Source organism: Tachyglossus aculeatus, unplaced genomic scaffold, assembly GCF_015852505.1.
Source record: "Tachyglossus aculeatus isolate mTacAcu1 unplaced genomic scaffold, mTacAcu1.pri SUPER_34, whole genome shotgun sequence".
Lineage (NCBI taxonomy): Eukaryota > Metazoa > Chordata > Mammalia > Monotremata > Tachyglossidae > Tachyglossus > Tachyglossus aculeatus.
In genome coordinates, this window is record NW_024044839.1 from 2,703,962 (window position 1) to 2,729,911 (window position 25,950).

Consider the following 25,950-nt stretch of genomic DNA (forward strand, 5'->3'; position numbering starts at 1 on the left):
CCCTGGCTCCTCCTCCTCCTCCTCCTCCTCCCCATCACATGATCCCGGGCCTCGGCCCACCGACCGCTTCGTGTCCGCCCCAAGGACCAAGGACTTCTGCCCCTAATCCTCCCCCATACCTGGAGTCTGCTTGGCACCCGGGGATCGCTCAGTACACAGCCCTGCCGGCTGGGTTACGGCAGGAACGGCCTCCACACCGAGCCACCCCCTCGCCCCAGTGGGGCAGAACACGGAATCACCTGCCTAAATTCAAAGGTAACCGGGATTTCTAGAGTGAGAGGGGGGTGCAGGGGAAAGGAAGAATTGGGGGGGTCCCTTAGTGGAAGAGGTGGGAGTCCAGGGTGCCATGGGGGCCCAGCTGGGTGGTCCTGGTGTCTCCCCGGAGAGTAAAATGCCACCCCTTCCTCCAGAAGCCCCTATCCCAGGGTGAGGCGCTTGTGATCATAATAATTGTGGTATAATAATAATGGAATTTATTAAGCGCTTACTATGTGCAAAGCACTGTTCTGAGCGCTGGGGAGGTTACAAGGTGATCAGGATCTTTTAGACTGTGAGCCCACTGTTGGGTAGGGACTGTCTCTATATGTTGCCAACTTGGACTTCCCAAGCGCGTAGTACAGTGCTCTACACTCAATAAATACGATTGATTGATTGATCAGGTTGTCCCCCGGGGGGGCTCCCAGTCTTCATCCCCATTTTCCAGATGAGGTCACTGAGGCCCGGAGAAGTGAAGTGACTCGCCCAGAGTCACCCAGCTGACAAGTGGCGGCGTCGGGATTTGAACCCAAGACCTCTGACGCCAAAGCCCGGTCTCTTTCCACTGAGCCACGCTGCTTCTCTTAAGCGCTTACTATGTGCAAAGCACTGTTCTAAGCCCTGGGGAGGTTACCACGTGATCAGGTTGGGATGATCCAACCTGAGAAGCAGGTGGCTCAGTGGAAAGAGCCCGGGCTTTGGAGTCAGAGGTCACGGGTTCAAATGCCGGCCCCTCCGATTGTCAGCTGTGTGACTTTGGGCGAGTCACTTCACTTCTTCGTGCCCTCATCTGTAAAATGGGGATGAAGACCGTGAGCCCGCCCCCCCCGGGGGACAACCTGATCACCTTGTAACTTCCCCAGTGCTTAGAACAGTGCTTGGCACACAGTAAGCACTTAATAAATGCTATCATTATTATCATCATCATCATCATCAATCGTATTTATTGAGCGCTTACTGTGTGCAGAGCACTGTACTAAGCGCTTGGGAAGTCCAAGTTGGCAACATCTAGAGACAGTCCCTACCCAACAGTGGGCTCACAGTCTAAAAGGGGGAGACAGAGAACAAAGCCAAACATACTAATGAAATAAATAGAATAGATCTGTACAAGTAAAATAAATAAATAAATAGAGTGACACATATGTACAAACATATATACAGGTGCAGTGGGGAAGGGAAGGAGGTAAGATGGGGGGGATGGAGAGGGAATTATTATTATTATTATTATGACCCTCCAGCCCCTCTCCTTTAGAATGAGTGGCAGGGGACCAGGAGTCCTAGGGGCCTGGGGGTCCGGAGGAATGTCCCAGAGGGAATGTCCCCCCTCTGTCACCCACCCTGCCAACGCTACATCCGCCTCCCGGCCTCTTTCAGGGCCGGTCGGGGTCCAGAACCCCGGGAGGGGTCAGTCCAGCGGGGCCGGGCCATGGCCCAGCCGGCGTGCCGGTGTCCATCCGCTGTGGTCCGCGGGACGCTGCCCATCCTCACCTGGCTTCCCCACTACAACCCACGCTGGTTGCAACTGGACTTCATCGCCGGACTGACGGTGGGGCTGACCGTGGTGCCCCAGGCGCTGGCTTACGCCGAGGTGGCTGGTCTCCCTGTCCAGGTGAGTCGTCTGAGCCCAGAGACTGAATAATAATCATCATCATCATCATCAATCGTATTTATTGAGCGCTTACTGTGTGCAGAGCACTGTACTAAGCGCTTGGGACTTACAAGTTGGCAACATATAGATACAGTCCCTACCCAACAGTGGGCTCACAGTCTAAAAAGTGGGCTCACAGTCTAAAATATCTGAATAATAATAATGATAATAATAATAACAGAAGCAGCGTGGCTCAGTGGAAAGAGCCCGGGTTTACTATGTGCAGAGCACTGTTCTAAGCTCTCGGGGGGGATACAAGGTGATCAAGTTGTCCCCCAGGGGGCTCACAGTCTTAATCCTCATTTTACAGATGAGGTCACTGAGGCTCAGAGAAGTTAAGTGACTTGCCCAAGGTCACACAGCAGACACGTGGCAGCCTCGGCATTCAAACCCATGACCTCTCATTCCAAAGTCCGTGCTCTTTCCAGTGAGCCCCGCTGCTTCTGACTTCTCTGGGCCTCAGTTCCCTCATCTGTAAAATGGGGATTAAGACTGTGAGCCCCACGTGGGACAACCTGATCACCCTGTATCCCCCCCAGCGCTTAGGACAGTGCTTTGCACATAATAAGTGCTTAACAAATACCATTATTATTATTATTATTAGTAATGATAACAGTAATGATCATGATGGTACTTGCTAAGTGCTTTCTAGGTCAGTCAGTCATGATACTTAAGTGTACTTCCCAAGCGCTTAGTACAGTGCTTTGCACACAGTAAGCACTCAATAAATACTACTGAATGATTAAGTGCTTTCTGTGTCAGTCGTATTTATTGGACGCTTCCTGGGGGCAGAGCACTGTACTAGGCACTTGGGAGAGGACAGTATCACAATATAGCAGACGCATTCTCTGCTCATAAGGAACTTACAGTCTAAGGGGGAGACAGACAAGCGCTTAGTACAGTGCTCTGCACACAGTAAGCGCTCAATAAATATGATTGAATACGATTCCCAGAGACGATTCCCAGACTGAGCCCCCTCCTTCCTCTCCCCCTCCTCTCCCTCCCCATCCCCCCCCACCCTACCTCCTTCCCCTCCCCACAGCACCTGTATATATGTTTGTACAGATTTATTACTCTATTTATTTTACTTGTACATATTTACTGTTCTATTGATTTTATTTTGTTAATATGTTTTGTTGTCTGTCTCCCCCTTCTAGACTGTGAGCCTGCTGTGGGGTAGGGACCGTCTCTAGATGTTGCCAACTTGTGCTTCCCAAGCGCTTAGTACAGTGCTCTGCACACAGTAAGCGCTCAATAAATATGATTGAATGAATGAGTAGAAAGAAAGAAATGACAGCTATGGACATAAGTGGTGTGGGGCTGGGAGGGGGCGGGAATACAGGGAGCAAGTCAGGGCAATGTAGAAGGGAGCGGAAGAAAAGGAAAAGAAGACTTAGGGAAGGCCTCTTGGAGGAATTGCTCCAAACACCATCCTAAGTACTGGGGAAGATACAAATTAATTAATCAGTCATATTTATTAAGCACTTACTGTGTGCAGAGCCCTTGGGAACAATGTAACAGACACGTTCCCTGCCCACAACGAGTTTACAGTCTAGAGGGACGAGCTTACTGTCTAATCGGGTTAGACACAATCCCTGTCCCGCATAGTCTGAGTAGGAGACTCCCCTCTCCCATCCCCACACCGCCTTACCTCCTTCTCCTCCCCACAGCACCTGTATATATGTATATATGTTTGTACATATTTATTACTCTATTTTATTTGTACATATTTATTCTATTTTATTTTGTTAATATGTTTTGTTCTGTTGTCTGTCTCCCCCTTCTAGACTGTGAGCCCGCTGTTGGGTAGGGACCGTCTCTAGATGTTCCCAATTTGTACTTAGTCCAGTGCTCTGCACACAGTAAGCGCTCAATAAGTACGATTGACTGAATGAATGAATTTAATTCCTATTTTCCAGATGAGGTAACTGAGGCACAGAGAAGTGAAGTGATTTGCCCCAAGAGACTGTCTCCCCCTTCAAGACTGTGAGCCCACTGTTGGGTAGGCACCGTCTCTGGATGTTGCCAACTTGGACTTCCCAAGCGCTTAGTCCGGTGCTCTGCATGCAGTAAGCGCTCCATAAATACGATTGATGGATTGATTGATTGATTGAAGTCACCCAGCTGACAAGTGGCGGAGCTGGATTAGAACCCACGACCTCTGACTCTTAAGCCCGGGCTCTTTCCACTGAGCCACGCTGTGTGTTTTGAGCCCGTGAGCGGGCTCCTTGTCGCTCAGCCCTCCCGTCTTGTGTCTCCGCGGGCAGTACGGCCTCTACTCCTCCTTCACGGGCTGCTTCGTGTACTGCTTCCTGGGCACCTCCCGTGACGTGACCCTGGGCCCCACGGCCATCATGTCGCTCCTGGTCTCCTTCTACACCTTCCGCCAGCCCGCCTACGCCGTGCTGCTCTCCTTCCTGTCCGGAGCCATCCAGCTGGCCATGGGGATGCTCCATCTGGGTAAGACACCCTCAGCCCGGCCCGTGGACCCCTTTGATGAGAATTTGATTAATTTGTATATACGTCTGTTAATTTGTATTGATATCTGTCTCACCCCCGCTAGACTGTGAGCTCGTTGTGGGCAGGGATTGTCACTTAGTTTCTTTATGAGAAGCAGCGTGGCTCAGTGGAAAGAGCCCGGGCTTTGGAGTCAGAGGCCATCGGTTCAAATCCCGCCGCCGCCAATTGTCAGCCGTGTGACTTTGGCCAAGTCACTTCACTACTTCCCGAGCGCTTAGTACAGTGCTCTGCACACAGTAAGCGCTCAATAAATTCGATTGATTGATTCTATTCCCAGGCCCGCCGCTTGACTGCCATATGTCTGTAGATATGTTTGTACGTATTGATTACTCGATTTATTTGTACATATTTATTCTAATTATTTTATTTTGTTCATATGTTTTGTTGGACTTCCCAAGTGCTTAATGCACACAGTAAGCGCTCAGTAAATACGATTGATTGATTCTCTGGGCCTCAGTGACCTCATCTGTAAAATGGGGATGAAGACTGTGAGCCCCCCGTGGGACAACCGGATCACCTTGTAATCCTCCCAGCGCTTCAAACAGTGCTTTGCACATAGGAAGCGCTTAATAAATGCCATCATTATTATTATTGTATTGTGCTTTCCCTAGCGCTTAGTCAAGTGCTCTGCACACAGTAAATGCTTAATAAATAGGATTGAAGGAATGAATAGTAATAATAACTGTGGTATTTAAGTGCTTACTATGTGACAGACAGTGTCCTAAGCCCTGGGGTAGATACAGGGTAATGAGGTTGGACACAGTCCCTGACCTACATAATAATAATGATGGCATTTGTTAAGCGCTTACTATGTGCCAAGCAGTGCTCTAAGCCCTGGGGTAGATACAAGGAAATCAGGTTGTCCCACACGGGCTCACAGTCTTCATCCCCATTTTCCAGATGAGGTAACTGAGGCCCAGAGAAGTTAACTGACTTGCCCAAAGTCACACAGCTGATAAGTGGCGGAGCCGGGATTAGAACCCACGACCTCTGACTCCCAAGTCCGGGCTCTTTCCAAGATGCCACGCTATTTGAGGCTTACCATCTTGATCCCCATGCTGGCTGTAACCGAGGCACAGAGAGCTCAAGTGATTTGCCCAAGGTCACGCGGGAGATACGTGGCAGATGGGGTTTAGAACCCACAACCTGTGGCTTCCAAGCCCGCCCTCTTTCCACTATCAATCAATCAATCAATCAATCGTATTTATTGAGCGCTTACTATGTGCAAAGCACTGTACTAAGCGCTTGGGAAGTACAAATTGGCAACACATAGAGACGGTCCCTACCCAACAGTGGGCTCACAGTCTAAAAGGGGGAGACAGAGAACAGAACACTAGGCCCCGCTGCTTCTCTTTGATGACCGCGGGGATTCTTTTTCCGCCCCCATCCCACTCCCGGAAGCCCCCCACATTACGGTGGGTCCTCCGTGTTTCGCAGGCTTCCTGCTGGACTTCATTTCCAGCCCCGTCATTAAAGGGTTCACCTCGGCGGCTTCGGTCACGATTGGCTTCAGTCAGGTCAAGGTAAGAGTCGTGGCGGGGGTGGGGATGGGCCCTCCTGGGGGCTAGCGGAACGGACATTGGGCTGGGAATTAAAAGTCTGGACCCTTGATCCTGCCGCTGACTCTCTGTGGGAACGTGGGCCACTCCCTTCGCCTCCCTGGGCCTCAGTTTCCTTTCTGTAAATGGGGGTGAGGATAATACTAATAATGATGGCATTTATTAAGCGCTTACTATTTGCGAAGCACTGCTGTAAGCACTGAGGAGGTTACAAAGAGATCAACTTGTCCCGCGGGGGGCTCACAGTCTTAATCAATCAATCAATCATATTTATTGAGCGCTTACTGTGTGCAGAGCACTGTACTAAGCGCTTGGGAAGCCCAAGTTGGCAACACATAGAGATGGTCCCTACCCAACATCATCATCATCATCAATCGTATTTATTGAGCGCTTACTATGTGCAGAGCACTGTACTAAGCGCTTGGGAAGTACAAATTGGCAACATATAGAGACAGTCCCTACCCAACAGTGGGCTCACAGTCTAGAAGGGGGAGACAGAGAACAAAACCAAACATATTAACAAGTATGTACAAGTAAAATAAATAGAGTAATCCTCCTGTAATAATAATAATAATAGTCAAGTTAGACACAGCCCCAGACAGGGCTCTTTCCACTGAGCCACACTGCTTCTTCTCTTATGGGCAGGGATCCCCAGTGCTTAGAACAGTGCTTTGCACATAGCACGCTCTTAACAAATACCATCATTATTATTATTAATAATAATAATTATTATTATTTTAGACTATTAGCTGCAAAAAGGTCTGACACAAAAGAATCCCCATTTTCCAGATGAGGTAATTGAGGCCCAGAGAAGTGAAGTGACTTGCCCAAAGTCACATAGCAGACAGTTGGCGGAGCTGGAATTTGAACCCATGACCTCTGACTCCAAAGCCCGTACTCTTTCCATTGAGCCACGCTGCTTCTCCATCGATTGAGGTCCCGTTTCCATCGATCCCGTCCCATCTCCACCGATCAAGATCTCTCCCCCTTCTAGACTGTGAGCCCGCTGTGGGGTAGGGACCGTCTCTATATGTTGCCAACTTGGACTTCCCAATCGCTTAGTCCAGTGCTCTGCACACAGTAAGCGCTCAATAAATACGACTGAATGAATGAATGAGCTAGTGGATAGAGCACGAGCCTGGGAATCAGAAGGTCATGTGTCCTAATTCTGGCTCAGTCTCAATCCCTATTTAAAAAATGAAGTCACTGAGGCCCGCAGAAGCGAAGGGACGTGCCCAGTGACGCACAGCAGACAAATGGCAGAGCCAGGATTAGAACCCAGGACCTTCTGACTCCCGGGGCTGCGCTGTTTTCCACCAGGCCACTCTACTTCTCGGGTCTTAAGCTGAGGGGAAAATATCTACCAACTCTATTGTATTGTCGTCTCCCAATCACTCAGTACGGTTCCCTGCACGCTGTAGGTGCTCAGTAATAATAATAATTATGGTATTTGTTAAGCGTTTACTATGTGTCATGAACCGTTTTAAGTGCTGGGGTAGATACACAGTAATCAGGTTGTCCCACGTGGGGCTCACAGTCTTAATCCCCATTTTCCAGATGAGGGAACTGAGGCACAGAGAACTTAAGTGGTCACACAGCAGACAATAATAATAATAATAATGATGATGGCATTTGTTAAGCGCTTACTATGTGCAGAGCACTGTTCTAAGCGCTGGGGGAGGATACAAGGTGATCAAGTTGTCCCACGTGGGGCTCACAGTCTTAATCCCCATTTTACAGATGAGGTAACTGAGGCCCAGAGAAGTAAAGTGACTTGCCCAAAGTCACACAGCTGACAAGTGGAGGAGCCGAGATTAGAACCCACATCCTCTGACTCCCAAGCCCGGGCTCTTTCCACTGAGCCACGCTGCTTCTCCATCGATCCCGGGCTTTGGAGTCAGAGGTCATGGGTTCGAATCCCAGCTCCGCCACTTGTCAGCTGTGCGACTTTGGGCAAGTCACTTCACTTCTCTTTGCCTCAGTTCCCTCATCTGCAAAAGGGGGACTATAACTGTGAGCCCCACGTGGGACAACCTGATCACCTTGTATCTCCCCCAGCGCCTCGTTCTCGCCTGTCCCGCCATCGACCCCCGGCCCACGTCATCCCCCGGGCCTGGAATGCCCCCAATCCCTCTGCCCATCCGCCAAGCTAGCTCTCTTCCTCCCTTCAAGGCCCTACTGAGAGCTCACCTCCTCCAGGAGGCCTTCCCACACTCAGCCCCTTCCTTCCTCTCCCCCTCGTCCGCCTCTCCATCCCCCCATCTTACCTCCTTCCCTTCCCCACAGCACCTGTATATATGGATATATGTTTGTCCATATTTATTACTCTATTTATTTATTTATTTATTTTACTTGCACATACCTATTCCATTTATTTTATTTTGTTAGTATGTTTGGTTTTGTTCTCCGTCTCCCCCTTTTAGACTGTGAGCCCACTGTTGGGTAGGGACTGTCTCTAGATGTTGCCAATTTGTACTTCCCAAGCGCTTAGTACAGTGCTCTGCACATAGTAAGTGCTCAATAAATACGATTGATTGATTGATTAGAACAGTGCTTTGCACATAGTAAGCGCTTAACAAATACCATTATTATTATTATTATTATCGATCGGGGTCCCGTTTTGTGAAAGGAGCAGGCCCGGCGGGGAGGAAACCGAAAGTGTCTCAATCAAATCAGAAGCCGTCCGGTCAGCTGAGGCGTCCTGTGATTTCCTCAGAGGAAGAGGACGGGGCCCGGATGGGGCTGCTCCGTGCGGGCTCAGCCAGTCAGCGGGACGCTTCCTTCTCCGTTGGGTGGGATCCCCCTGTGGTCTTCGGTCAAGTGGGATTCATTGTGCAAGGCCCTCCTGCGGCTGCGGGTTTCCGGGCACCTCGAGGACCCGCGGGGCCGATGAAGCCCCTCTTCGACCGCCCCGGACTACGGGAGCGGAGAAGCAGCGTGGCTCAGTGGAAAGAGCCCGGGCTTTGGAGTCATCATCATCATCATCATCATCATCATCATCATCATCAATCGTATTTATTGAGCGCTTACTATGTGCAGAGCACTGTACTAAGCGCTTGGGAAGTACAAATTGGCAACACATAGAGACAGTCCCTACCCAACATCCTGGCTCCGCCAGCTGTCAGCTGCGTGTCGGGTGGGGGCCGTCTCTATACGTTGCCAACTTGTACTTCCCAAGCGCTTAGTACAGTGCTCTGCACACAGTAAGCGCTCAATGAACACGATTGAATGAATGAATGAATGAAATGAATGACTGTGATCCCCCTGTGGGACAACCTGATCACCTTGTAACTTCCCCAGCGCTTAGAACAGTGCTTTGCACATAGTAAGTGCTTAACAAATGCCATCATCATCATCAATCGTATTTATTGAGCGCTTACTGTGTGCAGAGCACTGTACTAAGCGCTTGGGAAGTCCAAGTTGGCAACATATAGAGACAGTCCCTACCCAACAGTGGGCTCACAGTCTAAAAGGGGGAGACGGAGAACAAAACCAAACATACTAACAAAATAAAATAAATAGAATAGATATGTACAAGTAAAATAAATAAATAAGAGTAATAAATATGTACAAACAAATATACATATATACAGGTGCTGTGGGGAAGGGAAGGAGGTAAGATGGGGGGGATGGAGGGGGGACGAGGGGGAGAGGAAGAAACGGGCTCAGTCTGGGAAGGCCTCCTGGAGGAGGTGAGCCCATCATTATTATTATTAATGATAATAATAATAACAGCGACAAAGCAATTTGTTGAGCGCTTACTGCGGGCAGGGCACTGTACTGAGCGCTTGGGAAAGTCCAGTATAACAGAGTTGGTTGACCCGTTCCCTGCCCACAGTGAGCTGACAGTCTAGCGGGGGAGAAAAACATGAATCGAAATGTGTCTGTTCTATTGTCCTCTCCCAAGTGCTTAGTCCAGTGCTCTGCACACAGTAAGCGCTCAGTAAATACGATTGACTGACCGCCCAAAGGAGCGTACAATATACAGAGAGAGACGGGCAGACCCTCATTTCTCCCCGACCCGAGTCTCCGGGGACAGGCCTGCTGCTGTAAGGTCCTCCCTGTCCGTCCTTGTGTCCGTCCGTGTGTCCGCACAGAATCTCCTGGGCCTGCGAGACGTCCCGCAGCAGTTCTTCCTGCAGGTCTACCACACCTTCCGCCGCGTCGGGGAAACCAGGTCCGTGGCCCGCTCCTTGCATTTGACCCCCGGGATGGGGTGGGGGTAGACTGGACACCCCTGGGGCCGAAGTGGTGGCGGCCCCGCTCCTCCGAGGGCTCACCTGGTTCTCGACCCCCGCAGGGTGGGCGACGCCGTCCTGGGGCTGGTGTGCTTGGGGGTGCTGCTGGCGCTGAAGGAGATGAGAAGACGGGTGCCCGCCCTTCACCCGGGGGTGCCCTGCTACGTCGGGGGCAGCCGCCTGCTAGTCTGGGCCACTTCTACAGGTGACCTGCCCTCCCCACACCACCCCATTCCACCTTCTCTTCCCCAGTTGCATTCATTCATTCATTCAATCGTATGTATTGTCATTCATTCAGTCGTATGTATTGAGCGCTTACTGCGTGCAGAGCACTGTACTAGCGCTTGGGAAGTACAGATCGTCAGCATATTATAGAGACAGTCCCTACCCAATCCCTTCCCTTCTTTCAAGAAGCAGCGTGGCCTAGTGGAAATCAATCAATCAATCAGTCGTATTTATTGAGCGCTTACTGTGTGCAGAGCACTGTGCTAAGTGCTTGGGAAGTACAAGTTGGGAACGTATAGAGACGGTCCCTACCCAACAGTGGGCTCACCCGGTCTTGGGAATCAGAGGACCTGGGTTCTAATCCCTGCTCCACCACCTGTCTGCTGGAGGATCTTAGACACGTGACTTCACTTCTCTAGGCCTCGTTGGCCTCATCTGGAAAATGGGGATTAAGACTGTGACCTCCATGCGGGACAGGGACTAACCTGATTATCCTCTTTGACTGAGCCCCCTCCCCCCGCCTTACCTCCTTCCCCTCCCCACAGCACCTGTATATATATATATATATATATATATATATATATATATATATATATGTTTGCACATATTTATTACTCTATTTTATTTGTACATATTTATTCTATTTATTTTATTTTCTTAATATGTTTTGTTTTGTTGTCCGTCTCCCCCTTCTAGACTGTGAGCCCGCTGTTGGGTAGGGACCATCTCTATATGTTGCCAAATTGTACTTCCCAAGCCCTTAGTACAGTGCTCTGCACACAGTAAGCGCTCAATAAATACAATTGAATGAATGAATGACCTGATTATCTTGTATCTACAGCATCTACTAAAGTACTGGCACATAGTAAGTGCTTAACAAATACCACAATTGTTATTATTATTTCCTCCAAACTCCCCTCTCCCTTTCCCTCCCCTGCCTTCCTCCCCCTAAGCACTGGGGTAGATACAAGATAATCAAGTTGAACATTGTACCTGTCTCATGCGGGGCCGTGGTCTAAAGGGGAGGGAGAACACGTGCTTTATCCCCATTCTACAGATTAGGAAATGGAGGCTCAGAAAAATAAGTAACTTTTCCCAAAGTCACACAGCCGGCAGTGAAGGAGCTGGGATTAGGACCCAAGACGTCTCACTTCAGGGCCATCGGATTCCCAGGCTTGGGCTCTTTCTGCTTCTCTCCACTTTCTCCCCCTTTCCGCTTCCTTTTTCCTTCCTCCCCCCTCCCTCTTTCTCCTCTCCCTCCTTATTAATAATAATAGGAATAATATCAATAATATCTGTGGTATTTGTTAGCACTTTCTATGTGCAAAGCACTGTGCTAAGTGCTGGGGTAGATACAAGATCATCAGGTCCCACATGGGGCTCACGGCCTAAGTAGGAGGGCGAACAGGGCTGGAATCCCCATTTTGTAGATGAGGCACAGAGGAGTGGAGTGACTTGCCCAGGGTCACACAGCGGACAGGTGGCAAAGCTGGGATAGTGACTTGCCCAGGGTAACACAGCAGACAAGAGGCAGAGCTGGGATTAGAACCCAGGCCCTCTGATTCCCAGACTCTTTCCCCTAACTGCCCATTGTTTCTCAGGACCAGGGTTTAGAAGGTGATTAGCCCAATAATTAGTAAATCATCCCCGTAAATGGAGGCCCTGAACTAGTAAATCATCCCCATAAATAGAAGCCCCGGGGCAGTCACTGGGGAACGGTTATGGCCAATGAGAAGCAGCATGGCTCAGTGGAAAGAGCCCAGACTTTGGAGCCAGAGGTCATGGGTTCAAATCCCGGCTCCACCAACTGTCAGCTGTGTGACTTTGGGCAAGTCACTTCTCTGTGCCTCAGTTACCTCATCTGTAAAATGGGGATTGAAACTGTGAGCCCCCCCCACCATGGGACAACCTGATCACCTTGTAACTTCCCCAGCGCTTAGAATAGTGCTTTGCACATAGTAAGCGCTTAACAAATACCATCAAAAAAAAAATTAACTCCTTCAAAGGCCTTGAGGAAACTGCTCAATGGTTCATTCCCCAGAGCTCCTGGTTGAGGGTGGGACACTCCTTCCGGTCAGGGACATCAGAGTGAAGTTTGGATTGGAGTGGGGAGAGACAATCAATCAATCATATTTATTGAGCGCTTACTGTGTGCAGAGCACTGTACTAAGCGCTTGGGAAGTACAAATTGGCAACATATAGAGACAAGAGGCTGGGACCTCAGTTTGATACAGTAATCAAGGCAGGATAGGATGAGCGATCGATTGGATTAACGTGGCACCGGTTTAGATTAGAGAAGCAGCGTGGCTCAGTGGAAAGAGCCCGGGCTTTGGAGTCAGAGGCCATGGGTTCAAATTCTGGCTCTGCCAATTGTCAGCTGTGTGACTTTGGGCAAGTCACTTCACTATGCCTCAGTTACCTCATCTGTAAAATGGGGATTAAGACTGTGAAACCACCCCCCCCACCCCGTGGGACAACCTGATCACTTTGTAACCTCCCCGGCGCTTAGAACAGTGTCTTGCACATAGTAAGCGCTTAATAAATGCCATCATTACTATTATTATTATGTACAGGAAAGGACAGATTTTAGGATGTTGTAAAGGTCGAATTAACAGGATTTAATGACGGATTGAATGTGTGGGTTGAATGAGAAGGGAGGCAAGGATAACACCCTGGTTGCAGGCTTGTGAGACAGGAAAGATGGGTTCTAACGGTGATGGGAAAATCAGGGGGAGGATAGGGTTTGGGTGGGAAGATAAGCTCTGTTTTAGGCATGTTCAGTTTGAGGTGATGGGAGGACATCCAAATAGGGATGTCTTGAAGGCGGGAGGAAATGTGAGACTGCAGAGAGGGAGAGAGATCGGGCTGGAGATGGAGATTTGGGTGGGAGTTGAAGCCATGAGAGCGAATGAGTTCTCCAAGGGAGGGGGTGTAGGTGGGGAATAGAAGGGGACCCAGAACTGAACCTTGAGGGACCCCCACAGTTAGGCGGGTGGGAGGTGGAGGAGGAGCCCGCGGGAAAGACCGAGGATGAGCGGCCAGAGAGATAGGAGGAGAACCAGGAGAGGATAGTGTCAGTGAAGCCGAGGTTGGATAACGTTCCCAGGAGAAGGACGAGGTCGACAGTGTGGAATTCAGCGGAGAGGTCGAGGAGGATCGGGGTGGAGTAGAGGCCGTCGGATTCGGCAAGAAGGAAATCGTGGGTGACCTTTGAGAGGTCACGTAGTGTTCTGGTGGTGTCGTTTGCTGGCTTGTCTGCTTACTCCTTCCAGGATCTAAGACTCCCCCAGAGGGAACTGGCCTACTCTCCTGACTTTCCCCGCCTCAGGCCGGCTCTCCTCACTCCCCCCCACCCCGCCGCCGTTCCTTGCTGTGTCGACTCCCTGCCCCGAGTGCTGTTTTGACCCCGTTATCTCTCTCTCCGTCTGCCCTAGCACGCAACGCTCTGGTGGTGTCGTTTGCTGGCTTGACCGCTTACTCCTTCCAGGCGATGGGATCGCAGCCGTTCACCCTGACCGGAAGGACGGCGGAGGGACTCCCTCCCTTCCGGCCCCCTCCCTTCTCTGTGGCCACGGGCAATGGGACCGTTCCCTTCGCTGGAATGGTGCAGGTGGGCAGAGTTGGCGCAGCCGGCGCTGCCCAAGGTCGGTGCGGATGGGCCCCAGACTCCCCCACTCCCTAATTTAGAGGGGGGCCCGAGCGGGACCTCGAGTGGCCACTGTGTTCAGTCCCCTGCCTTCGGGCAAGATCACTCCAGAGCTGCTGCTGAGATTCTAGCTAGTCGTTATGGGCAGGAAACAAGTGGGCTAATTCTTTTTTTTTTTAAGGTTTTTGTTAAGTACTTGCTATATCCCAGGCACCAGGGTAGATATAAGATCATCAGCTTAATAATTATTATTATTATGGAGGCAAGGAACCAGTCCCCCCAAGCCGGGAGGGATCCCCACCAGGGCATCTGAGCAGACCCGCTCAGCCTCTCCCTCCGTCTTCCGCAGGACATGGGCAGCGGCCTGGCGGTGGTCCCCCTGATGGGCCTGTTGGAGAGCATCGCCATCGCCAAAGCCTTCGGTCTGCTTCCCCCTTGTCCCCCCCGTGCCCACGCTCCAAGCCGGGGGAGCGGGGGTGGGGGGTGGCTTTCCCAGGGCCCCCGCTACTGGGAGAGTCTGTTAGGAGGGGAGCTGCCCAGGGTGGAATTAAGACCGCCTTGTCCCCTCCGTGGCCCTGCTTGGGCAACTCCAAAGTGGGCGTCCCCCTCGTCCCCCTCTCCATCCCCCCATCTTACCTCCTTCCCTTCCCCACAGCACCTGTATATATGTATATATGTTTGTACATATTTATTACTCTATTTATTTATTTATTTTACCTGTACATATCTATTCTGTTTTATTTTGTTAGTATGCTTGGTTTTGTTCTCTGTCTCCCCCTTTTAGACTGTGAGCCCACTGTTGGGTAGGGACTGTCTCTATATGTTGCCAACTTGTACTTCCCAAGCACTTAGTACAGTGCTCTGCACACAGTAAGCGCTCAATAAATATGATTGATTGATTGATTGGGTAGGGGCAGGGGACAGAAGTCCCCTGGGTCTCAGTTGCATCCCCAACGTCCACCCCTCAGGCGGGGGTCTCCTGGGCTCGGTCGGGGGGAAGAGGATGGAGCAGGGGGTGGGAGGAAGTTTCCACAGCCCCGCTGACTTCTCGCTCTCCCTGCCCTGTAGCTTCTCAGAATGGCTACCGCATCGACGCCAACCAGGAGCTGCTGGCCATCGGTAAGCCCTGGCTGTGGACCTCGGGCTGCGGGGGTGGGTGGAGGCCTTTTCCCTTTTCCCTTTTCCCTTTTCCCTTTTCCCTTGGAGGGGGCGGGGGACCAGTTAGGAATTCTGGGCCTGGCACATTCCCGATATGGCCGGAGCGGGTTGGCGCTGGGTGAGCCGAGAGGGTGAGACTTCCATATGTCCCCCAGGCCCCCACCTCAGGGTACTCCCACCTTGCTGCTTGCTCATCACCCAATCTCTTCCCACCTCCCAGGTGTCACCAACCTGTTGGGCTCCTTCGTCTCCTCTTACCCCGTGACTGGCAGCTTCGGCCGGTGAGTCGTTAGCCTCCCCCCGCTTCTTGTCGGGGTGTCCCACCCAGCCAGTCGCCTGCTGTGGGGTGACCCACCCTCGGTGTCTCCCAGGTAGCAGCATCCCAGCCCCCGAGACTAGCGTCACCGGACACTTTTGACTTTCAGGCTCCTTCCGGATCCTGGTTCAGGGGACCGGGGAGCCCAGCCTGGTGACCTTCAAACCCGGGGGACGGTCGGACTCGGTGTCCGCACCCCAGATCCTAATCCCGGCCTCCGGGCCTCCGCTCCCCTCCGGCCGGTCCCCCCATCCCAGCTGCCCCTCGGCCTTCGGTGGAGAGGGCAATCAGGGAAGCGCTCCTGGAGGAGGCGGATTTTTCAGAGGGTTGCTAGGACTTGGGGGGAGAGGAAGGTGTTCCCCAGGAGATGGAGAGGTAAGGATTAAGGAGGCAGTTGGCTGGTAGCACATTAGGGCTTTTCTGGATGAAAATGGAGGGCGGGGGAGGCCCGGGGAGGGGACACGGGGCCACTTGAGGGGTGGCTTTTATGTTCCAGGACGGCTGTGAACGCCCAGACGGGAGTGTGTACCCCAGCTGGGGGGCTGGTCACAGGTAAAATCCCCGCTTGCAGTGGGGCAGCAATCAATCAATCAATCAATCGTATTTATTGAGCGCTTACCGTGTGCAGAGCACTGTACTAAGCGCTTGGGAAGACCAACAAAACATATTAGCAAAATAAAATAATTAGAATCAATACGTACAAATAAAATGAATCGAGTAATCAATCCGTACAAACATATCTACAGACATACGGCAGGCAAGCGGTGGACCTGGGAAGAGAATCAATCAGTCGTATTTATTGAGAGCTTACTGTGTGCAGAGCACTGTACTAAGAGCTTGGGAAGTCCAACAAAACATATTAACAAAATAAAATAATTAGAATCAATATGTACAAATAAAATAAATCGAGTAATCAATACGTACAAACATATCTATGGACATACGGCAGGCAAGCGGCGGACCTGGCAATACGTACAAACATACCTACAGACGTACTGCAGGCAAGCGGCGGACCTGGGAATAGAATCAATCAATCAGTCGTATTTATTGAGCGCTTACTGTGTGCAGGGCACTGTACTAAGCGCTTGGGAAGTCCAACAAAACATATTAACAAAATAAAATAATTAGAATAAGTACGTACAAATAAAATTGAGTAATCAAAACGTACAAACATATCTACAGACATACGGCAGGCAAGCGGCGGACCTGGGAATAGAAGCCAGGCGTCCTGACAAGCGGTGGGGCCGGGATTAGAACCCAGGTCCTTCTGCTTCCCAGGCCCGAGCTGTATGCGCTAGGCCTCTCTGCTTCTTGCCTCCCCAGGGGCTGTGGTGCTGCTTTCTCTGGCGTACTTGACTCCACTATTCTACTACATCCCTAAGGCCGCACTGGCAGCCGTCATCATCGCGGCGGTGGCCCCCCTGTTCGACGTCGGGATCTTCAGGACCCTGTGGCGGGTTAAGAGTACGTGTGGGTCTTCCCCAGAGGGCTGGGGTTGGAGGGTCGAGGGGAGCGGGAGGGAGAGAATGAGGCTCCGCCACTAAATCCCGGCTCCGCCACTTGTCAGCTGTGTGACTTTGGGCAAGTCACTTCTCTGAGCCTCAGTGACCTCATCTGGAAAATGGGGATGAAGACTGGGAGCCCCCCGTGGGACAACCTGATCACCCTGTAACCTCCCCGGCGCTTAGAACAGTGCCGGCTGTGGCTCGGTGGAAAGAGCCTGGGCTTTGGAGTCAGAGGTCATGGGTTCAAGTCCCTCCTCCGCCACTTGTCAGCTGTGTGACTTTGGGCAAGTCACTTCACTTCTCTGGGTCTCAGTTCCCCTCATCCATAAAATGGGGATTAAGACTGTGAGCCCCCCGTGGGACAACCTGATCGCCTTGTAACCTCCCCAGCGCTTAGAACAGTGCCAGCCGTGGCTCAGTGGAAAGAGCCTGGGCTTTGGAGTCAGAAGTCATGGGTTCAAGTCCCTCCTCTGCCACTTGTCAGCTGTGTGACTTTGGGCAAGTCACTTCACTTCTCTGGGTCTCAGTTCCCCTCATCCATAAAATGGGGATGAAGACTGGGAGCCCCCCGTGGGACAACCTGATCGCCTTGTAACCTCCCCAGCGCTTAGAACAGTGCCAGCCGTGGCTCAGTGGAAAGAGCCTGGGCTTTGGAGTCAGAGGTCATGGGTTCAAATCCCGCCTCCGCCACTTGTCAGCTGTGTGACTTTGGGCAAGTCACTTCACTTCTCTGGATCTCAGTTCCCCTCATCTGTAAAATGGGGATTAAGACTGTGAGCCTCCCTGTGGGACAACCTAATCACCTTGTAACCTCCCCAGCGCTTAGAACAGTGCTTTGCATATAGTAAGTGCTTAATAAATGCCATTATCATTACTATAGTAAGCACTTAATAAATGCCATCATTATTATTATTTCTTGGCTCTGTCTCAAGCCTGGAGGGTGGTGGGGCTGAGAGGCTGGAAGTGTTTGGGTGGGAGGCTGTGGGGAGGTTGGAGGGTGTGACCCCAGCAGAGTCCTGGGCGGGTGGGGGGGGACTTGATATACAGAAGCTGTATCAATCAATCAGTCATATTTATTGAGCGCTTACTGTGTGCAGAGCACTGTACTAAGCGCTTGGGAAGTACAAGTTGGCAGCATATACAGTCCCTACCAAACAGTGGGCTCACAGTCTAAAAGGGGGAGACAGAGAACAAAACCAAACGTACTAACAAAATAAAATAAATAGAATCGATATGTACAAGTAAAATAAATAAATAGAGTAATAAATATGTACAAACATATATACATATATACAGGTGCTGTGGGGAAGGGAAGGAGGTAAGATGGGGGGGATCAATCAGTGGTATTTATCGAGTGTTTACTGAGTGCAGAGTACTGGACCGAGTGCTTGGGAGAGGCTTGATGTAGCAGATAGAGAACGGGCCTGGGAATCAGAAGGGCATGGGTTCTAATCCCGGCTCTGCCACTTGTCTGCTGTATGGCCTTGGGCAAATCACATCACTTCTCTGGGCCTCAGTTCCCTCATCTGGAAAATGGGGATTGAGTCCGTGAGCCCCAGGTGGGACAGGGACTGCCCCCCACCTGATTAGCTTGTGTCTACCCCAGTGCTTAGTATTGTGCTTGGCACAGAGTAAGCGCTTAATAAATACCATTAAAAAATACTGAGAGCTCACCTCCTCCAGGCCTTCCCAAACTGAGGCCCCTCCGTCCTCTCTCCCTCCTCATCCCCCCCACCCTACCTCCTTTCCCTCCCCACAGCACCTGTATATATGTTTGTACAGATTTATTACTCTATTTATTTTACTTGTACATATTTACTATTCTATTGATTTTATTTTGTTAATATGTTTTGTTGTCTGTCTCCCCCTTCTGGACTGTGAGCCCGCGATTGGGTAGCGACTGTCTCTATATTCATTCATTCAATCGTATTTATTGAGGGCTTACTGTGTGCAGAGCACTGTACTAAGCGCCTGGAAAGTCCAAGTTGGCAACATATAGAGACGGTCCCTACCCGGCAGTGGGCTCACAGTCTATATGTTGCCAATTTGCACTTAGTACAGTGCTGTGCACACAGTAGGCGCTCAATAAATACGATTGAATAAATGAATGAATGAAAAAAAAGAGTCAGCGCCGGTGACTCAGTTTCTTTCTGTCTCTGTCCCGTCTCCAGGGCTGGACCTGGTGCCGCTCTGTGCCACCTTCCTGCTGTGCTTCTGGGAAGTGCAGTATGGCATCATCGCGGGCGTCCTGGCGTCAGGGCTGCTCCTGCTCCATGCCGTGGCCAGGCCCCGGATCCAGGTCTGACCCCCGTGGTGGCTACTCGGTGGAAGAAAGAGGGGCCGTTGAGTTGGAGGGGGAGATGCACGGGCAGAGCACGAGGAGAAGGCTCGGGGATTTCTCTCTGCCCCCCAACTCAGGGCGGACCGGGAAAGGAGCAGGTCAATGGCCCCGGCCCCGCTCCCCATCTCCCTCTTTCTCTCTCTAGAAGAGCCAAGGGGGGCGGCTGAGCCCCGGGGACTCCCCCTCAAATGCCGGGGGGTGCGTTTGGCAAAATGTGGGGGGGGGGCCTCAGCCTGGAGGGAAAAGTGGCCCCGACCCCCCTATCGTCCCTCCCCCACGCTGCCTAGAGACTGTCCTGGAGGACTGGAGACTATACTTTCAGACTATACTTTCAGGGATCATTTCTATAGTATGTTACTAGAGAAGTGAGATCGAAAGTGTAAAGATTCACTTTACACAGTCTTTTAGACTGTGAGCCCACTGTTGGGTAGGGACTGTCTCTGTATGTTGCCAACTTGGACTTCCCAAGCGCTTAGTACAGTGCTCTGCACACAGTAAGCGCTCAATAAATACGACTGATGATTGATGATGACCCTGGGGTTACAGGAGAGAGCTGGGCGGCGGCTCTGTGAGTACCGCCGCCGCAGCAGGAGGAACCCGGGAAGAGCAGTCTGACTGCCCGGGAACAAAGGGTTAACATTCCTCCAGGCCCCCCAGCGGGACGCCTCCCCCCACCCCCCAAAACCCTGAGACAGAGGAAGAAGCATGGCCTAGTGGTTAGAGCCCGGGCAGTCAGAAGGTCATAACAATAATAATAATAATAATGGCATTTATTAAGCGCTTACTATGTGCAAAGCACGTTCTAAGCACTGGGGAGGTTACAAGGTGATCAGGTTGTCCCATGGGTGGCTCACAGTCATCTTCCCCATTTTCCAGATGAGGGAACTGAGGCCCAGAGAAGTTAAGTGACTTGCCCAAAGTCACACAGCTGACAAGTGGCGGGGGCGGCATTTGAACCCATGACCTCTGACTCCAAAGCCCCGGGCTCTTTCCACTGATCCACGCTGCTTCTCCACTTGGCTGCCGTGTGACCTCGGGCAAGTCACTTCGCTTCTCTGGGCCTCAGTTACCTCATCTGGAAAATGGGGATTGAGACTGTGTCCAACTTGATTTCCTTGTATCCACCCCATAGTAAGTGCTTAACAAATGCCATTATTATTGTTGTTATTGTTATTCTGTATATATGTACATACATATATGTATATATGTATATATACTGTATATATGTATATATGTTTGTACATATTTTTTTACTCTATTTTATTTGTACATATCTATTCTATTTATTTTATTTTGTTAGTGTGTTTGGTTTTGTTCTCTGTCTCCCCCTTTTAGACTGTGAGCCCACTGTTGGGTAGGGACTGTCTCTATATGTTGCCAATTTGTACTTCCCAAGCGCTTAGTACAGTGCTCTGCACATAGTAAGCGCTCAATAAATACGATTGATGATGATGACGATGATTCATAAGAAGAAGCGGCATTGAGGGCCGAAGAGAGCCTCTGTCGAGAGAAAGAGAGAGAGGAGCCCTCTGATGATTCCCCTCATGACCTCCGACCTTCCGCCTCTTAACCCTCAACGTCTTGACTCATGATCCCCGACCTTCCGTTCCATGACTTCCAACCTCCCGCCCCATTTTGGCCTGCACCATGACCCCTGCCATCTCACAGCGTGACCTCTGACCTCTTCCCCTTGTCTGCCCTCCAGGTGACGGAGGGGGATGTGGTGGTCCTGAGACCGGCCAGCGGTTTGCACTTCCCGGCCACGGAGGCCCTCCGGGAGGCCGTGTACAGCCGTGCTCTCACAGGTGAGGCCGGGACTGGGGTGGGGTTTGGGGGGAGGCTATGGGGTCCCTAGCCCTTCCCCTCCCTCTGTCAGCCCCTACCAAGGCCTTGCAGAGAGCCAGAACGAGGCCGCTGGCTCATCTCGCGTCATACAGTGCTCTGCACATAGTAAGCGCTCAATAAATACGATTGATGATGATGATCCGGGCTGCCTTCAAGCATCCTCCCATCGTACCCTGGGTTTGGCCTCCTGCATCCCTGCTCTTTCATTCATTCATTCAATCCTATTTATTGAGCGCTTACTGTGTGCAGAGCACTGTACTAAGCGCTTGGGAAGTACAAGTTAAGTGCTCTTAGTTCCCCCCTGCTCCCTTATCTCTTGCCCCCGTTCCATTTCTCCTCTGACTTCCCCATCCTTTCTCCCTCCACGTGATCAGAAATGGATTAGCTAGGCAGTTGGTCAGTTAATCATATTTATTGAGTGCTTACTGTGTGCAGAGCACTGTACGTGCCCATGAATGAATGAATGAATGAATACTAAGCCCTTGGGACAGTACAATATAATAATAATAATGGCATTTATTAAGTGCTTACTATGTGCAAAGCACTGTTCAAAGCGCTGGGGAGGTTACAAGGTGATTGGGTTGTCCCATGGGGGGCTCACAGTTTTAATCCCCATTTTCCAGATGAGGGAACTGAGGCCCAGAGAAGTGAAGTGACTTGCCCAGAGTCACACAGCTGACAAGTGGCGGAGCCGGGATTTGAACCCCTGACCTCTGACTCCAAAGCCCGGGCTCTTTCCTCTGAGCTACGCTGCTTCTCTAAATAACAATTTGTTCATTCATTCATTCATTCATTCATATTTATTCATTCATTCATTCAATCATATTTATTCATTCATTCATTCAATTGTATTTATTGAGCACTTACTGTGTGCAGAGCACCGTACTAAGCGCTTGGGAAGTCCAAGTTGGCAACATATAGCACTTAACAGATACCACAATTACTATTATTATTCCCTCATCTTTACCCTTGGGTAGGGACTGTCTCTATATGTTGCCAATTTGTACTTCCCAAGCGCTTAGTACAGTGCTCTGCACATAGTAAGCGCTCAATAAATACGACTGATGATGATGATGATATGGAGACGGTCCCTACCCAACACAGCGGGCTCACAGTCTAGAAGGGGGAGACAGACAACAAAACAAAACATATTCACAGAATAAAATAAATAGAATAAATATGTACAAAAGTAAAATAAATAAATAGAGTAATAAATAGGTACAAACACTCCCTGTCCACAACGAGCGTAGAGTGGACTCACTGGGCGGCCCCTGAAAAGGCCATCGTGGCCATGAGGAGGAAAGCCGTCCAGGGCCAACGGCCTCCCACCTCCTTCTGTTTCCCCCGTCCTGCTCTCTCCTCTGCCCCGCCAACCGTTCTGGGGGGGTCCACGAGCCTGCCCCCTTCCAGAGGCTCCCAGCCCACCCGTTCCCTGGGCCCGTACCCCGTCCAAAAAGTCACCACTCCACCACCGAGGCCCCACCGGAGCTCCAAATGACCCACTAGCACCAGGCTGGATCCCGGCTCCGTGGGGGCAATGGTGAGGAGTCCCCGGGCAGCGGGGTGAAACCGTCGGTGGTCTCTGCCCACAGTAAACCCGCCGCGCTGTGCCATATTGGACTGCACCCACATCAGCAGCCTCGACTCCACCGTGGTGGCCGGGCTGGAGGAGTTGTTGGAGGAGTTTCATCACCGTGGGGTGTCCCTAGCCTTTTCTGGTTTGCAGGTGGGCCTCTGTTTTTTGGATTTTTAAAATAATAATAATAATAATAATGGCGTTTGTTAAGCGCTTACTATGTGCAAAGCACTGTTCTAAGCACTGGGGAGGATACAAGGTGATTAGGTTGTCCCACGTGGGGCTCACAGACTTCATCCCCATTTTCCAGATGAGGTAACTGAGGCCCAGAGAAGTGAAGTGACTTGTCCAAAGTCGGGATTTGAACCCATGACCTCTGACTCCAAAGCCCGGGCTCTTTCCACTGAGCCACGCTGCTTCCCCTTTTCTTTTAATGGTCTCTGTAAGGCACTTACTATGTGCCAGACACTGTACCAAGCTCTGGGGTGGTTAGATACGAGCTTGGATACGGTCCATGTCCCACGGCGGGCTCACAGTCTTAATCTCCGTTTTACAGATGAGGGAACCGAGGCCCAGAGAATAATAATAGTAATAATAATAATGGCATTTATTAAGCATTTAGAACAGTGCTCTGCACATAGTAAGCACTTAATAAATGCCATTATTATTATTATTATTATTATGTGCAAAGCACTGTTCTAAGCACTGGGGGGATACACAATAATCAGGTTGTCCCACATGGGGCTCACAGTCTTCATCCCCATTTTCCAGATGAGGTAACTGAGGCCCAGAGAAGTTGTGACTTGCTCAAAGTCACACAGCTGACAAGTGGCACAGCTGGAATTAGAACCCAGGTCCTTCTGACTCCCAAGCTCGGGTTCTACCCGCTAGGCCACACCGGTTTGCCGGCTCACAAGCCGGCAGCCGTGCTATTAATAATTACCGTCGTCAGTGGTGTTTATGGAGCGCTTACCGTGTGCAGAACATTGTACTAAGTGCTTAGAGAAGCAGCATGGTCTGGTGGAAAGAGCACTGAGTTTGGAGTCGGAGGACCTGGATTCTACTCCCAGCTCTGCCACTTCTCTGCTGGGCGACCTTGGGCAAGTCACTTCTGTGCTTCACTTACCTCATCTATAAAGTGGGAATTAATAATAATAATAATAATAATAATAGTGGCATTTATTAAGCGCTTACTATGTGCAAAGCACTGTACTAAGCGCTGGGGAGATTACAAGGAGATCAGGTTGTCCCCCGGGGGGCTCACAGTCTTAATCCCCATTTTACAGAGGAGGGAACTGAGGCCCAGAGAAGTGAAGTGACTTGCCCAAAGTCACACAGCTGACAATTGGCAGAGCCGGGATTCGAACCCATGACCCCTGACTCCAAAGCCCGGGCTCTTTCCACTGAGCCACGCTGCTTCTCTAATTAAGATTGTGAGTCCCCTGTGGGACAACCTGATGAGTGTGTATCTACCCCAGCGCTTAATGCAGTGCCTCACACATAGTAAGGGTTTAACAAATGCATTATTATTATTATTATCATCAAATGACATTTTAAAAAATGGGGAAAGACAACCCAGGCCCCGATTCGGAGAGACCAGCGGTCCTTCCACTGGGGGGACATTAAGAGATGGTCGTACGCACCCAGTCTTCTCACCCCTCCCACAGGCTCCCATCCTCTGGATCCTGTTGACTGCCGAGCTGAGGGGTTTCCAGCATTTCTCCACCGTCGAGGAAGCAGGTGAGTGGGTCGGGCCCTGCCAGCCTGTGGGCACCGAGTGAGCGTCCCAGGGAGCGGGGTGGCGGGGCGGGTGGAGGAGAGAGAAAGCGGAGCGGCTGCTGCTGAGAGAAAACGGGGGGGAAGGCGCAATGGGGAATGGAGAGGGTTCGGAGGCAGGGGAGAGGAGGAGGAGGAGGAGGACAGTGCTAAGCACTTAGTACAGTGCTCTGAACACAGTAAGTGCTCAATAAATATGATTGATTGATTGAGGGCTGTGGGATGATGGGATGATGTGGGATGATGGAGATACCTGTGCGGTGAGTTTTTAGTGGTTGGTTTTCTTTCAAGGTTGAGGTGGGGCATCAAACCGGGCTAGGACCCCTTCTCCTCCATTTTCAGAAAAGGGGCAGCGCAAGGGGACCTGGGCTTGAATTGCAACAAGAGGGATCGAGGTTGGACACGAGGGTGTTTGTGGGTCACCGGCTGGGTACCACAGGGCAGCATGGAGTCCCCCGCTCCGGGGACTTCCAAGGAGAAGGACGATAATTTCCTCATCCGGCCGGGGCCGGGGGAGGGGTTCACTGCAGTCCTGCTTGGGGGAGGCAGGGGGATGGACTGGATATCCCCACAGCCCGCCCAGCCCCAGGAACTTGTACTTCCCAAGCGCTTAGTATAGTGCTCTGCACACAGTAAGCGCTCAATAAATACGATTGAATGAATGATTGAATGAATGTGGCGATTCTGCCTTCAAACCCGACCCCATGGTTTGTCCATTCCCCTTAACCCTCTTCCTTTTCTGCACCCGGGTCATCCTGGCTCCCCTACTTATCTGCTGTGTGGCCTTCGGCAAGTGACTTCACTTCTCCGCCTCAGTTTCCTCATCCTTAAAATGGGGATTGGGACCGTGAGCCCCACGTGGGACAGGGACTTTATCCAACCCGATTTGCTTGTCTCCACCTCGGCGCTTGGTATAGTGTCTGGAACTTAGTAAATGCTTAACGAATACCGCGATTGTTGTTATTATTTCCTGCAGAGAAATACCTCAGGGAGGAGCCAGGCACCGAGTCCTACCACGCCAACGAGAGCCCCTCGCCGAAATCCACGATCGACCAATGAACCCCCTCACCCGATGCCCTGCCCGGCCCCGAGGACGAGAGTTTCCCAGGCTCACCGGAGAGGGAAGGCCACCCCTCAGGCACCCACAGGTCTCAGGGGTCGGCCAGCGCTCCTCCTCCACCCCCGGCTGTCGAGAGGGGGGAGAAAATGAGTCGCCCAATACCAACTGGCCCATATCGGCTAGAGGGAGTTGAAGTAAGCAACCGGCCTAGCTGGTGATGTGAGGGGAGAAAGAGATTCTGGGAATGATACTTAGCATCTGCTCTCTGTCTTTCGGGAGCTT

The 25,950-nt window shown here is 51.2% G+C and overlaps 1 protein-coding gene and 1 pseudogene across 1 annotated transcript; both read left to right on the forward strand.

The window, feature by feature from the left end:
- Positions 1-87: 87 nt before the first annotated feature.
- Positions 88-25,748, forward strand: SLC26A11 (solute carrier family 26 member 11). Its single transcript, XM_038742005.1, has 17 exons — positions 88-255; positions 1,630-1,864; positions 4,171-4,363; positions 5,861-5,946; positions 10,080-10,159; positions 10,283-10,425; positions 13,880-14,055; positions 14,441-14,513; positions 15,160-15,210; positions 15,470-15,530; positions 16,062-16,117; positions 16,889-17,029; positions 19,242-19,369; positions 21,117-21,216; positions 22,849-22,982; positions 24,500-24,572; positions 25,585-25,748. The coding sequence occupies exons 2-17, from the start codon at positions 1,682-1,684 to the stop codon at positions 25,665-25,667; spliced, it is 1,761 nt and encodes a 586-aa protein (XP_038597933.1). The 5' UTR covers positions 88-255; positions 1,630-1,681; the 3' UTR covers positions 25,668-25,748.
- Positions 19,731-19,825, forward strand: LOC119922094 (annotated as a pseudogene).
- Positions 25,749-25,950: the final 202 nt, after the last annotated feature.